The sequence below is a fragment of the Bos mutus genome, chromosome 22, assembly GCF_027580195.1.
Source record: "Bos mutus isolate GX-2022 chromosome 22, NWIPB_WYAK_1.1, whole genome shotgun sequence".
In the NCBI taxonomy this organism is placed as follows: Eukaryota; Metazoa; Chordata; class Mammalia; order Artiodactyla; family Bovidae; genus Bos; species Bos mutus.
This window is the reverse complement of record NC_091638.1, coordinates 56,890,483-56,905,488: the sequence shown is the minus strand read 5'-3', so window position 1 is coordinate 56,905,488 and position 15,006 is coordinate 56,890,483. Positions and strand designations below refer to the sequence as shown.

The 15,006-nt window shown below is 40.9% G+C and overlaps 1 protein-coding gene across 5 annotated transcripts in view; it reads left to right on the top strand.

Moving 5' to 3' along the window:
- Nucleotides 1–15,006, top strand: part of PPARG (peroxisome proliferator activated receptor gamma) — a 123,749-nt gene that overhangs the window by 68,546 nt on the left and 40,197 nt on the right. For all 5 annotated transcript variants that reach the window (XM_070359416.1, XM_070359415.1, XM_005902846.2 and 2 more), the window contains 2 exons: nt 8,953–9,180; nt 10,952–11,121. In XM_070359416.1, coding sequence (XP_070215517.1) covers nt 8,961–9,180; nt 10,952–11,121 — 390 coding nt within the window. In that variant the 5' untranslated portion in view covers nt 8,953–8,960. The remainder of the gene's footprint in view (nt 1–8,952; nt 9,181–10,951; nt 11,122–15,006) is intronic.

Genomic DNA, 15,006 nt, shown 5'->3' with positions numbered 1-15,006 from the left:
TTAAGACCATTGTCTTCTCATTAAGAGTGTTTGGCACAGCAAATTGAAAACAAAAGGGTAAACAGAAGCGTAGTGTATCACTCACTTTGCCAGACTAAACAACTCTGAGTAAGGCCAGCTTTCCCCTCTAGGATAATCTCAGGCCTTTAGAGATGCTTCGGCAGTAAAGTGTTCTTTAAAAACACCTACCCCCTCTCTCTCTCCCTGGTTGCAGGAGGTCCTTTGCGATGGTTGACAGGTGGACAGAGTCAGGAGAAGCAGTCCTTTGGGGGTCTTTGGTGGCTGCCTCCTTTCTAAGTAGTTACACACTTCTAGAGCATTCTTTTCATTTTTTTTTCCCTTCCCACTCAGCCTCCTGTCTCCCATTTGCATTCCCCCCACCACTGCAAAACTCAAATCAAGCTGCACAGAGGGAGCTGAGCAGCGGAGAGCATTCCAGTTCCCTGTTTCTGGCCTAAGCACCATTCTTCTCTGGCTGCTGGTGTGTGCTCGGCAAGACCAGATTTTCAACTCAGCCAGAGTAACTATAGTTCAACAGATTCAGTCCTGACTAGATTTTAGTGAGTCTCCCTTTGGAAACATGTTTTTCTAATACTTGACCAACAGATGACCTGTTTTCTCTTCTGCTTTTATCAGAAGAACCAACCTTGAACTAGTTTGACCATGATGAGAAAGAGGGCTTGAATCTCCAGCTAAGGTGGCAAGAGAAATGACCAGTCCAGATGAGGGCATGATTCTGTCATCTTTCTTGTCACCTGATATCTCAGGACTGGATTAAACAAGCTATCTAAACCAGACGTGGCCCATGCAAGAGAAAATGAAGTTTGTAAAAGTATAAATGAACATTTTCTAAAGCCCTTTGTTGGTCTGAATTTGGAAATTTGCTGTGAGACCTCCTAGCTTATTATAAAGACATGTGCATGTAAAGATGCATATTAGAATGCTTTCAACCTCTTGAAAGCCAAGGCTATCAATGGGAGTATCACCAAGACGTCAACCACAGAAGCATTGAATTTGGTTTGTAGTATTGTCTAAGTTGACAACACAATGAAACTATCTTTTCTTAAAGAAACAAATGACACTCTGAGGAATCCATTTTTTAATCCTTTTAAACATTAGTAAGTTGTATTAAAAATAGTAAGTTATATTACATTTATAAGTTATACATATATTAACAAATTATAAATTACATATGTAATGGTTCAGTGCCTGTCATGGAATGAGTGCCTAAAAATTATTAGCTACTGTTAAACTGTGGGTCTTCCCTGGTGGCTCAGTGGTAAAGAACCCGCCTGTCAGTGCAGGAGACATGAGTTCAACCCTTGGATCAGGAAGATCCCTGGAGGAGGAAATGCCAACCCACTGCAGTGCTTTTGCCTGGGGAATCCCATGGGCAGAAGAACCTGGTGGGCAACAGTCCATGGGGTCACGAGAGTCAGACACAACTTAGTGACTGAACAGCAACAAACCACAACAGGAAGCTATGCTTCTGCTAGTGGGACCCAGACTCTTTCTTCCTTGATACCAGTGAAGGAAAAGAAATGAAATGATGGAATCTATCTTTTAAATGCTTGAGTCACAGTCGTCTGTGGACTGTCATCTGTTGGTCAAGTATTAAAAATAGTTTCTGATTTTCCTTTATTTTACTTGAAACCACATTAAATTTTTCTCTACTTTTCCAGAGTAGTATATGATAAATCCTTTTAAGAGGACTGAGAAACAGGCAGGGAATGTATTTCCTCCTTCTTAGGTGAAATCATGGGAAAATGTTGCTTAATTTTTACCTTTATCAAAGTAAAATTTGCACACAGTTTTGGAAGTCAGATCGTACAAAGCTTTTAATGAAGAATCGCAATCTTTAGTCCATACCCAGTCCCTACTCCTCAGAGGCAATGATTTTTAACTTTTAAAAACATTTCTCCTGGCTTTTACTACTGTGTCTTAAGTTATACTGCTATTTTAAAATTGTATCCATCATTACCCACTGACTTACTGTGATAGATAAGAATTTATTTAGCCCTTTGCCACCACGGTCCCTTTCCCAAAACACACACTTCTCCTTCCTCCCAACTTCACAGTGTGTTGATTCATAATTTTAGGTGAAATCAGATATCTGTGCTCACCTTTGAAAGTGTTGCTTACGGTTGAGCCAGAAAGTATGCTGCAGTTCTGCCTCTGACCCTGAATAGCTGTTTGTTTTTCTGGAGTTTATTATTATTATTATCTTTGCTCACATGTTGTTCTTTTTCTACACAGCTGTCACTAATTCATCCTCAAACTCTCCCTCAAAGTGGGCATTTGGATGTATCAGGCATTGGGTTGCTCAGGGGATCCCTCTGTCCTCCTCTGTCCCCCTGTTCCTTTCTCTGTGTCTAGGAACAGGTTCTGTTCGGGCTCTGGCGTCCTGGGCCTTCCTTCCACCTCTCCACTGGTTTCCATCCCTTGCTTCCTGGATCTTTGGTTTCCTTTTTGTTCTGGTGTGGAACTCTAGGAAAGAGGTGAGTCTTTTTGAGGCCTTGTATTTCTGAAAATGTCTTTTTTCTCCTCTTACACTTGAGTGACGGTTTGGCTGAGTATAAAATTCTAAATTGGAAATCTTTTTTTTTTTTTCTTTGAAATTTGAAAACACTGCTTTTTTTATTTTCTAGCTTCCAGTGTTGCTCTTGAACAGGCCAGTGGCATTCTGATTCCTGGCCCTTTATATGGGACTTTTTTTTCCCATCTGGAATCTTTTAGGAGAGTCTCTGTAAAAGGAGCATTCGTCTTTACTGTGATTCCTTTCTGTGTGGTTTAAGTTCTCTCTTGTGTTTGCTATTGTTTCAACCAGCATAAATCCTTGCCCTTAGTCACTCTAAAGTCACAAAAAACCTGAGGAGTAACTTAATGTTTTTCAAGTACATGTGGTAAAGTACAAATATACAGAGGGTGATAACAATCCATTTAGAAAATGAAATTCCAAAATTACAAACTCCAACAACATAGCTTAGACCGTTTCACAAACCCTATTCCATCAAACAGTAAACTCTGTGAACATTGTAGGCCATGCCCCCTCCCCCCACCTGCTTTTGTATATTCTCATGAATTATTAGCATATAATTCTAAGAAGTCCTGCGGCAAACCCATTTAAACTGGCTTCATGTAGCATTCCCTAAGTTTATTTGCCCACCAGATTTTTTTTGTTTTTAATTATTCTGAAAGGAACATCATTAACATATGTGTAACACAGTTGGGGACATGCCAGATAAGATGTAGACTTTCCTGGCTGCAGAAGAGCAATTAAGCATTGGAATGAGTAACCAGGAGAGGCTGTGGACTCTCCTTTTGCAGAGGCCTTTAAAACAGGACATCTGTTTTAGGCGTATTCCTGTTTGAACAATAGGACTTCGCTGCTGTTTCTTCCTCTTCCTGTCCCCTAGTGGTAGCGTTGGGGAGCTTTTAGCCCACCTTTTACATGATTCTAGTACTCTGGTGACAAAAATTACCTCTGCCACCCATAATTATATTTATAGAGAACTCAGTGGCCCCATGCTGGATGCTTCACATGTATTATTTAACTGAATCTTCAATAGCAACTCCGTGAGATTGGCAGTATGATTGTTTACAGACTAGGGATAATTAGGTATAAAGAAATCACAAAATGACAAGCAGGAGGGCAGTATTCAAACCCAGGGCCTCTGACTTACTACCGGCTCTCCATCTGCAGATGTTAATGTCCAGAACAGCAGCCCCTTCAACAAACAAACATATAAAATGCATACATTTATGATATGAAAACTTAGACTGGTATGATGCTCACATTATCAGATTTTTCCCTAAACCTTTTGATGAATTCAGAGTTTATTGTTTTTCTTAGAAACAAATTCTACTCCCAGTTTTTTTTTAATTCTAATTTGTCATCCAGCACATGGCTTCTTGCATGAGACTTTTTTCCTTCATGAGTTTGATGTCATTCCTGTGTAGGAGTCAAGACTAAAATGTTCAGATCTGTAGATATTGGTGTAGATTAAAAAGTCCCCTTTTCAATGTGTTTACACACAGTAACAACTCCCTAATGCAGTGCGGAGGATGCTAGAGAAGAAGACGGAAAACCTGAATTCTCACGGGCTCAGCCTCTAGCTCTAGACTCGTGAGCAAATCACTTGGCCTGCTTTTCTTCATCTGTCAGATGAGGAGCTTAGATGATCTCCAAAAGGCCCTTTCTGCTCTAATGTTTTCAAGATGATTCTTGTCTCTGGATATCAGCTATTGTAACAGGAGAGGATTTAGGAAATTCACAGGTCACTGCAAAGTGATTTGAATAGATCAATAAGGAGGGTGGCTGGGTGAATTACATGGACTCTGTTGCAGAGGGAGAGGGTGGGAAGATTTGGGAGAATGGCATTGAAACATGTATAATATCATGTATGAAACGAGTTGCCAGTCCAGGTTCGATGCACGATACTGGATGCTTGGGGCTAGTGCACTGGGACGACCCAGAGGGATGGTATGGGGAGGGAGGAGGGAGGAAGGTTCAGGATGGGGAACACATGTATACCTGTGGCGGATTCACTTTGATATTTGGCAAAACTAATACAATTTGTAAAGTTAAAAAAAAAAAAAAAAAAGAGTACCATGACCCTGAACTGAAAAAAATGAGATTGGAAAAAAAAAAAAAACACACACACACCAGTGACCAAATGTCTCTCTGAGGTCACTTCCAACAAGGCTCCTAAGTTTTAGACCATCTAGGAAAGGCTCTCTCCTGCACCCACTCTTGTTGCTCAGCTTAACCAGTTGTTCCAGTGAAACCTCTATTGGAGACTTATTCACCCTTTACAGGACACCCCTTTGAACCTGGCACATCATAGGTGTTCAATGAGGGTTCATTGAAATTAATTGTTATTCGATATAGAACTAGAAGATCCAAGAAGAGATTTGTTTTCCTAACCAGTACTAAGTTAGGAAGTCACATGTGCAGGCTAGGCTCTGGAGTTTTAGACCGTCTGGGTTGATAACCCAGCTCTGCTCCTTAATAACTGGTACAGGCTGTGGAGTATTAGACCATCTGTGTTCATTCATAATCCAGTTCTGCTTGTTAGTAACTGGGTGGTCTTGGGCAAGTTATTTCCATATCTGTGCCTTGGTTTCCTCTTCTTTAAAGAGATTTACAAGTATATCTACTTCATAGGACGTTGTGAGCATTAAATAAGATGATATTTGGCAAAACATTCAGCAAAAATTTAGGGTTCTATTAATACTCAGTTCAGTCACTCAGTTGTGTCCGACTCATTGCAACCCCATGGACTACAGCATGCCAGGCTTCAGCTAATGTAATTATTAAGGCAAGAGAGATAGTTGGATAGCACCGCCAATTCAATGGACATGAACTTGGGCAAACTCCAGGAGATAGTGAGGGACAGGGGGTGTGGCGTGCATGGTCCATGGCTTTGCAAAGAGTCAGATATGACTTAGCAACTGAACAACAATTATTAGGGAGATGCAGCATTTCCCTGGATATTCTAGAAGTTTTTCTTTACTTTTCATAGCAGACAGCGTAAAACCTGACAGACTGTGTAGTTCTAGTGCTCGACTTGTCATTTAAAATCTTTTCTGACCCACTTCTGTACTCCCAAACAGTGATGCCTCTCTGGTAAGAGAAGTTGCTTTACTTTGCATCACATGTGTCTTTGCGTGAAATACACTGTACTTTGACACATTGTGAAAAAATCTGCTCATGAACTATCGCAGAGTTTAAAGCCAGGGTTGATGGTCTGAGATAAACAGCCAGGGTTGATGGTCTGTCCTGCCCCACAACATCTGCCCCAGGACTGCCGTCTGCTTGAAACACCTACGGTTGTGACATTAAGGGATGTGCCGAACGCAGTGCACTCCTGTCACCCGGCTGGAAAGTGCAGACACTGTTCCTTACCCCTGAGAAGGGCTGCCGTTCATGCACGTGGTTTGCGCATGTGTTCTTCCGTGGGTAATTGCACTAGGTAACGAAAAACACCTACTCGCCTTACAGCTTGCAGAAACAGTAGCTTATGTTTTCTAGAGACAAAATTAGAAGCAGGCTCCCTGGACCCATCTCTTAAGTCAAAATAAAATAAAACATCTAGGGAACCACTGTGCCTCCCAGTAACTGTGGCCGGTGGAGTACTGTTGTTTAGGTCAAGGTGTCCCAGGATGAGAGGACAGGGAGAGGGAAGGAAGTATGTGTCAGACACTTTGTTTTCATAGAGATGAAGAAGCTAACAGTTTTCTTTCTTTCTTTGTCCTTTCTGTGTAGGAAAAAAAAAAGTTTATAGGACCCTAATCTTTCTGCTGCAATTATCAAAAGAGAAAAACTGAGTATGCATTGTTGAGAGGAGGGGGTACAGCTTAAACTGTATTTTATTTATGATACTGAAGGCTACATTTTTTCCTGGGGAGCTTCAGTCTTAGCAAAACTAAACCGCTGAGAAAGTATCTTTATTTTTTCCATTTTCCACAGAGAAATGAATACTTGTTCTGGCCTTCCCTATAAAATATGATCATTGAGTTGGCAAGCATTTAGTAAACAAGGTCTAAAGGGAAAACGGAATAATAAGACACTGTCCTTTGCTCCAAAAACTGGAAATCTAACAGTGGAGATATTTGTTTAAATAATTATACCGGAATGAAAGAGGTGTACTCAGTGCTGTGGGAACACGGAGAAGGGAGGATATTTTTTTAAGTTGGAGAATTCATGGAAGGTTTCATGGAGCAAGTAGCGTGCGGATCAGTGTGGGATTTTCCCCTCTCCTGTGGGAAAGACAGACGGGCGTCGTGATGTGTGACCGTGAGGAATGGGAGGAGTCCAAGGAGTCCCAGAAACGGCGTGAACAGAGATGAGTGGACTGAAGAGTGCAGAGTGTCTGCCTGGGCACACAGTGTGAGGCGCCCAAGCATGTGACTGCTGAGGACGGGGGTGAGGTCAGGGAGCCCAAGTGGAAAATGACACCGAAGAAGTCAGACTGTCGGGGCGCTTGCATGACAGATGAAGACTTTTAAATTTATTGCACGTCGATCGGTGCTTCCCCTGCTTTTGCAGCAGATTGCCCTTAGGAGATGAGGACAACAAAGTTAGCGATCTTGGAGGAGGAAGGGATGTATCGGTGGAGCACAAGGGGCGTTTAGGGCAAGGAAATGTAGGACCCTGTGGTGGTGGATCCGGGACGTCATACATTCGTCAGAGCCATAGAATGGTCAACACAGAAGAGAGAACCCGACTGTAAGCTGTGGGTTTTAGTTAGTGATGTATCACTGTCGGTTCATCAGTTTTGTAACAAGCAATACCACACTAACGCAAGGATTAATAACAGGGGAAATGCCAATTACTAATAGGGGAAACTGTGTGTTTCAGGGTTTGGCGGGGAAGGAGAAAGGGGAAGGGGTATAGGAGAACTTTCTGCTCAATATTTAAGTAAACCTAAAGCTGCTTTCTAAAATAAAGTCTATTCTCTTGGGGACTTCCCTGGCAGTCCAGGGGTGAAGACTTCACCTTCCAATGCAGGGGGCGCGAGTTCAATCCCCTGGTCCGAGAGCTAAGATCCCACATGCCTTGTGGCCAGAAAACCAAGACATGAAACAGAAGCAGTATTGTAACACATTCAATAGAGACTTAGAAAATGGTCCATATTAAAAAAGCTTAAAAAAATACAGTCTGTTTAAAAAAAATTAGTGTTCTTGTAGCTGTGAAATGTACTACAAGTATAAAGTTGTTTAGGAGTTTCAGAGTCATATCTTTAAAATCAGATGAATTTTTCATTCTATTTATTTACACATAAATAGCTATTTTATCATTAAAATTTTCCGCAAAGCTTTTCAGTAAAATCAATGACCCTTAGGGATATGATTCCTGTGTTGAGAAGCCCGACGTTGGTTGGCAGGCGGTCACTGAGGTCATATGTTAAAAGTGAAACAAAATTAAACCAGTAAAATGATGAGCAAACAACTTTTCTTGCAACCCAGACATGTTTTGCATCCCTGTTTTTATTTCCCAGTATTGATATGGCAGCATATGCACTACCTTTAGCTTGGTCAACCTTTACTTTGGTGTTCAGAAGCACTTTGCAGTCAGCATACTGAGAAACCAGTTGATAAACCCACAATTGTGGATATTGCAGGTGAGACAAGAGAGGTGTCTTTTCATAGGAAAGTGATTTATTCTCAGAAAAAATGGCTGGAGAAAAATAAAATAAGCAGATTGAGGAGATAGGCAAAGTAAATGACGTGTCCTGGGTTAGGTAGATTTAGGTGACGTTCGGAACAAAAGATACAGTTTGATGGAGGCCCCTGTCACCAAGAGCGCACACTGCTTTCTGGATGTCATTGAGACCCAGTGTGAGGTCCGAACTGTCAGCAGCGTAGGGTTTGTACCGTAACACAGATAACGTCAGATTGTTTGCATCCTTATTCATGCAGATAGATATCCAGGCGTGTGGACCCACACACTGCCTGAGGAGCCCTCGTGGAGCCACTGAAGCACATCCACAGCGCTCCCCTCCTTATTTGTGTTTTCCAGGCACTTTGTTTTTCTTACGAAGACCACAGCTAGAATCTTTAACCTCTTGCAAGAGTCAGCCTGTGACAGCTGCATTCTTTAGCTCTCTCCTCGCTGGGAAAAAGCAAGAAGCCCATTCCCAGATACCCTTAGGAGAGTCATCCCACTGTAAGGAGAACAGGGCTGTCTGTAGGACGTTGGCGTGGGTCCGCTGTACAGGCTGACACTGCTAGAGGATCCTCGACCATGACGTCCAGGTAACGGGTGACTTCCCTCAGTTAGTTCAGCAACCTGGATGGCGCTAGGAAGGTGGTTGTGTTTGCTTCTCTCCTCGTGATCACCTAGGTGACATCTTGACCGGAGACTCTTTCTGTTCCCTTTCTGTGTGTCTTCATGAGACTGCCCAGTCCTCAGGGCTAACGTCACAGCTGGTCTTTTCTTTGTTTCAGAAATTACCATGGTTGACACAGAGATGCCGTTTTGGCCCACCAACTTTGGGATCAGCTCCGTGGACCTTTCTATGATGGATGACCACTCCCATGCCTTTGACATCAAGCCCTTCACCACCGTTGACTTCTCCAGCATTTCCACTCCGCACTATGAGGACATTCCGTTCCCAAGAGCTGACCCGATGGTTGCAGATTATAAGTATGACCTGAAGCTCCAAGAGTACCAAAGTATGAGGTTTATTTCACTTTTCAGACTGTTGAGACTAGAATTGGACTAAGCTCTCGTCCACAGTAGGGTAAATGCTCCCAGGACTAATGGCTGTAGTGAAGACATTTACCATTCATTTATTCATCCACTTGTCCATGAAATACTAAGTGTTTATAATTGACCAAGGGCTTCCCAGGTGGCTCAGATGGTAAAGAATCTGCCTGCAATGTAGAAGACCTGGATTCTATCCTTGATTCCCCTGGAGAAAGGAATGGCTACCTACTTACTCCCTTGTTCTTATCTGGAAAATTCCATAGACAGAGGAGCCTGGCAGGCTAAAGTTCTTGGGAAAAAGTGTCAGACACAACTGAGTGACTGATACTTCCACTTCCCAGGTGGCTCAGTGGTAAAGAATCTGGCTGCAGTGCAGGAGACGTGGGTTTGATACCTGGGTCGGGAAGATCCCCTGGAGGAGGAAATGGCAACCCACTCCAGAATTCTTGCCATGGAGAATCCCATGGACAGAGGAGCCTGGTGGGCTCAGTCCAGGGGTTGAAAAGAGTACATGACTGTGTGACTGAGCTGACACACACATGTAACTGACCAACACGGCAGGTCGTGTGTGAACACCCTGGATCATCTTTCCTTTTTCCTCCCTCCCGTCCTCTCTTTGTTTTCTTCTTCCCTTTTCAGGGACAGTCTCCAGCATGAGTACAGTGCTAGCTGTATATCAGGCTAAATGTCCATCCCCCCACCCCCCCAAATTTTGATTCATTGTTTCTACTTTTAAGTAGATAAGTAACAGTTTATTACCTCCTTTAACTTATCGCTAAATCACTATTACTTTAATGCAACTTTCCTAATTCTGCAGTTTGAGCAGCTTACACTGAAACCTATTTTTCAGCACAAATTTGAATGTTGACATTGTAGACTATTGATAAATCTCCATGCCATTAATGCAGTTCACATCAAGAAAAACTAAAACTGCACTTTTCAAGATAAGATAAATTTCTGTGATGCTATTTCCTTGATTTTTATCTCTTTGTTGATATGCTGGTTTTCCAGAGCAACCACTGTGTAATTGGCAGCCATTACTTGACAAGAAGTAAGAACTTCCTGTATTTCTAGTTTTTTTTTTTTTTAAGGTAAATTATATACTTGGTTATATTTACATGTGTGATTTCAGTTGAAGCCTAATATGGAAATTTAGTAGGCTTGATCCTGACCAGCGGGAAGATAGTGCTTGCTTTCCAAAGTGTCTCTCTCTATCAAAGATCATTTTACAAACCATCTTTTCTGACTCAATATTGATGAGAACCTGTTCTCTTACTTTTCATGTACCCTCAAGCTGGGCATACCATTTCCTTCTCAGTTCCTTTTGTGTTTCCTTTGCAAGAGTGGTTTAAAAACACTTCTAAAATGCAATATTTAAGTTTAAATGTATAATTTAATATTGTCATGAATGCCAAATACAGCCCATAGAAAAATAACCTTCATGATTTCAGATATTATATATTTCCTGTGGGAACTTTAGTATCATGAGGTACTAGAGGGTCATAGAACCATAAACTTACTTCCCTTCCCAATTTGTTTTCACAGGTTAGGCCCAGAGGTTGTGACTTGCATGGGATTACAAAGCCCACTTTTTCCTGTGTCCTTTTCATGTTCCATAGTGCATCTAACCTAAATAATAAAATATGGTAATAAGGTGTACTATAACGATATGCCCTGCTGCCTGTTTAGCATTGTTTTTCCTGTGATGATTGTCTGCTCCTGTTTTTCTGTACACAGGTGCAATCAAAGTGGAGCCTGTATCCCCACCTTATTATTCTGAAAAGACTCAGCTGTACAGTAAGCCTCATGAAGAGCCTTCCAACTCCCTCATGGCCATTGAATGCCGGGTCTGTGGGGATAAAGCGTCAGGGTTCCACTATGGAGTTCATGCTTGTGAAGGATGCAAGGTAAAAAAAAAAAAGATCATTTTTGAAATAATTTGCTGAAAAGGTACCTAGGTTTTCATTTCGTGTTGCAAACAGATGGCAAAGAATTGAGACAAAGCTGTCAAACTTTTAAATATCTTTGGTAAAACCCATCCTTTAGATGATATAATACTTGAAAACCTAAGAAAATCGTTAAAAAGCAAGGCTACTGTGCCTCACTTCATTTTTTCCGAATTGGTCCTGTGCTGCACTGATCTAATTCCACCTTCGCATTTTGCAGATTACAAAAAAAGAAATTGCTTGCTCAAGGTAACATGGCATGACAGTCACGGGCTGACCCCAAACAGAACGCAGATCTCCTGAATCTTCTAATGCTTTTTCTTTCCACTATACTGTGTAATATTCTGTATATGTAGATAGATGGATAACCTTCATTTGAGCCTTACCACACTCCTATAAGGTTGAGCTTATTTATGGCCACTTTGCAGGTGTAGAAATCTTGTGTCACTGAGATTTCCCCCACGGTCATCCATTGTAAGTGGCACATCGATACACCTTCTGACTCCTAAACCGATGCTGTATGTTTCCTTATTCAGCATCAGTGTGAGCCATGTGTTATGGTTAGGCAAAGAGATACAGCTGTTTTGGAAAAGAGATACCCTTTCTCTTCACCTCCTTTCTTTGTGAAAAAGGCTATTTTGGAAAGTTCTTTTAGTAATATTCTGCCCAACTATTGAGAAAATGTTAATCTACTCATGTTTTAAAATGTAGTCTTTTAAAAGAATTAATTCTAATAGGCTCCATGAATAAAATAGTAATCGAATAGTATTATGTACTCTAGGGCTCAGAATAAATTGTGGATAGATATTTACCTTATACAGTAATGCTGCTTGTATAAGATCAGGTTCAATCATCAGTAGGGCTTTCTGTTCAGAGTGAAGATATGTGACAGCAGTTAAGTAGGTTGGAAGATCTGTGTTCCTCACTGGACCATGAGCCAAAAAAGGAAGTTAATATTTACTGAATTTTGCTATACACCAGATATTGTGTAAGATGCCTTTGTCTATATTATATTTTTAACCATATCCTGCCTAAGTTTCCACATCTATAACATGATGGTATTGATTTAGATGATCACTAAAGCCTCTCCAGTCCAAAAGTTTATTTTTCTAAAGGCAACCTAATAAAGTGAAAGAGACAAGTTAGTGGTTACGTGGCCACTTGTCCATGGTCTCTAACCAATCACATGAGGATTTCAGCCTCAGTCACTCATGTATAAAATAATTCAGCTAGAGTAGCTCGCCAAAGGGCTTCTGATTCATCTCTGAGTCTAAAATTCCAAAATGACTCCTGGCAAGAGATGCTTTCATTTAAAACATGAAAACTCATTCATTCAATGATTGAAACCAAACTAAAATATCTGTAACCTTATAGGAAATCATTATGTTCTCAAGGAATAGTAAGAACCTGTCATTTTACTCAGTTAGATTTATGTAATTTTGAGGAAATTGTGGCTAAATTCTTAGAAGTACTTGAAGAAATCATCTAGTTTTGATTATCTTGGTAATTTATGTTGATAAATAAAGTATGGTTGGTTAAGTTTCCACAGCATAATATTGTTTTTTATGGGCTGGTAAAGCAGTTAGAAAACAAGAAATTTTAAGCAAATAGTTTCATTGTGATTCTATTCATCAGATATTTGTGGAGAGTTAACATTTCTGAGAACAGCTAAAAATTGAATGGTGATTTAAGGACTAACCAATCAACCAAAAATTGAAAAGACAGATATTGTCAGCAGTTGCATATAGTGTTAAAGCTAAGTTCTAAGGGCATAAAAACTTAGAAGATCAAAGCAAACAAAGAAGAAAAGAAGCAAAAAGAAGAGAAAAGAGGGAGGAGAACACTCAGGTGCCCTCTGGTTACAAACAGAAATGTTCTAAGGCAGAGACGGAGAATTAACACTTAAAACCTGATGAATCCAGAAGAGTCCTTCACCTACCAGAGACAGACAAGCAAAAGAAGTAGAAGAAAATTCACAGTATTGTATAGTAACCTCCAGTAACTTGTAAACCATCCAAAATAAAGATTACAGACTTCCTATGAAAGGAAATCAACCCTGAATATTCATTAGAAGGACTGATACTGAAGCTGAAGCTCCCTCCACTACTTTGGCCACCTGATGGGAAGAGACAACTCATGGGAAAGGACCCTGATGCTGGGAAAGATTGAAGAGAAAAGGAGAAGGGGAAGCAGAGGATGAGATGGTTGGACAGCATCACCGACTTAGTGGGCATGAATCTGAGCAAACTGAGAGATAGTGAAGGACAGGGGAGCCTGCCACACTGCAGTCAGTGGGGCTGCAAAGTGTTGAACACGACTTAGTGACTGAACAGCAGCAACAAGAAGACGAAAATACAAAGAAGGTTATGCCAACCTTAGAAGGGGGAATAGGCATCTGCCCATTTTAAAGATAAGAATAAGAAAAATGTTAGAGGAATAATATAATTTGGCTTCTCCAAGTATGTCAGCAGTTCTCAAAGTGTGGTTTGGGGATGGGGTCCCTACGACCTTTTCCAGATACCCATGAGGTTGATACTGTTTTCATAATAATATTAATTTGTTGTTTGCCTTGTTCACTCTCATTCTCTCAGAAATGGAAGTGGAGTGTTCTAGAAGCTACATGACACCGAATGGTCGCATAGTTCTAATGCCTGATGGAATGTGACCTGAATGTTCTTGTACCTAATAATGTCTCAGGTTTTATTTCTAATCTAATCAACATCAATAGGTATAGCTCACATAAATTAAAACTGTTTAGAAACCTCAACGTTTTGGGGTGAGTAAAGGGGGACTGAGACCAGAACTATTGTTAAGGCTGAAGACGTGCTTACTCATTCTTCAGTGCTTTGGAGTTAAACAGAATTGCTGCCACACTCTGAATGCCATCATTAGACCAGTTAGACCAGTGCCCATCAGTAATCAAAGGTACCACCTTAATGGGACTTCCTTGGTGGTCCAGCGATTAAGAATCCACCTGCCAATGCAGGAGACATGGGTTCAGTCCCTGGTCTGGGAACTAAGATCCCACATGCCCCAGGGCAAGTAAGCCTATGCACCACAGCTGCTGAGCCCACATACCCTAGAGCCTGTGCTCCACAGCAAGAGAGGCCACTGCAGTGAGAAGCCCACACAGCATAACTAGAGAGGAACCCCTGCTTGCTGCAGCCAGAGGAAGGCGGTGTGCCACAGTGAAGACCCAGCACAGCCATAAATAAATTTTAAAAAGATACAGCCTTAGCTCACCAACAGTACTCAGTGAAAGTGAAATTAACACACATGTTAGACTGCGTTAAAAGAAGGTGTTTTGGCAATTTAACATTTGTCATTTCAGTAGAATGTGGGATACACCCATAATTAAAATACAGTTGACCACAAACCTACAAACTAATTTACAATAGAAAAAAAAAATAGCTATATTGCTCAAGATGGCTGTCGGTAGATCTTCTTAAACATATCTACATGCCAGTGGAACAGGTTTATTTGACCCTTGCCAAAGTTCAGACAGAAAAAAATGTTTGGATTACAGGAAAACAGTGATAGATTCTTCAGTTACTAATATTACTGACGTAGGTAATATATAATCTGTAACTAATGAAAGATTCATACACTTTAGAACTTGCAAAGCTGACACTGATTGCTTATAAATTGGACATTTATTTTTTTCCCTAATAGGTTTCATAATATTTTTGTGTCTGTAGTGAAAGATAATTCTAGAACCATAGACTTAGTAAAGATACAAGGAAACACTACCATACAATACTGTATAATCTATTTTTATATTTCTATGTATTTTTGTATTCCTACCTCAGGAAGAGTTTTTAGTATATTCCCATGCACCAGTGACAG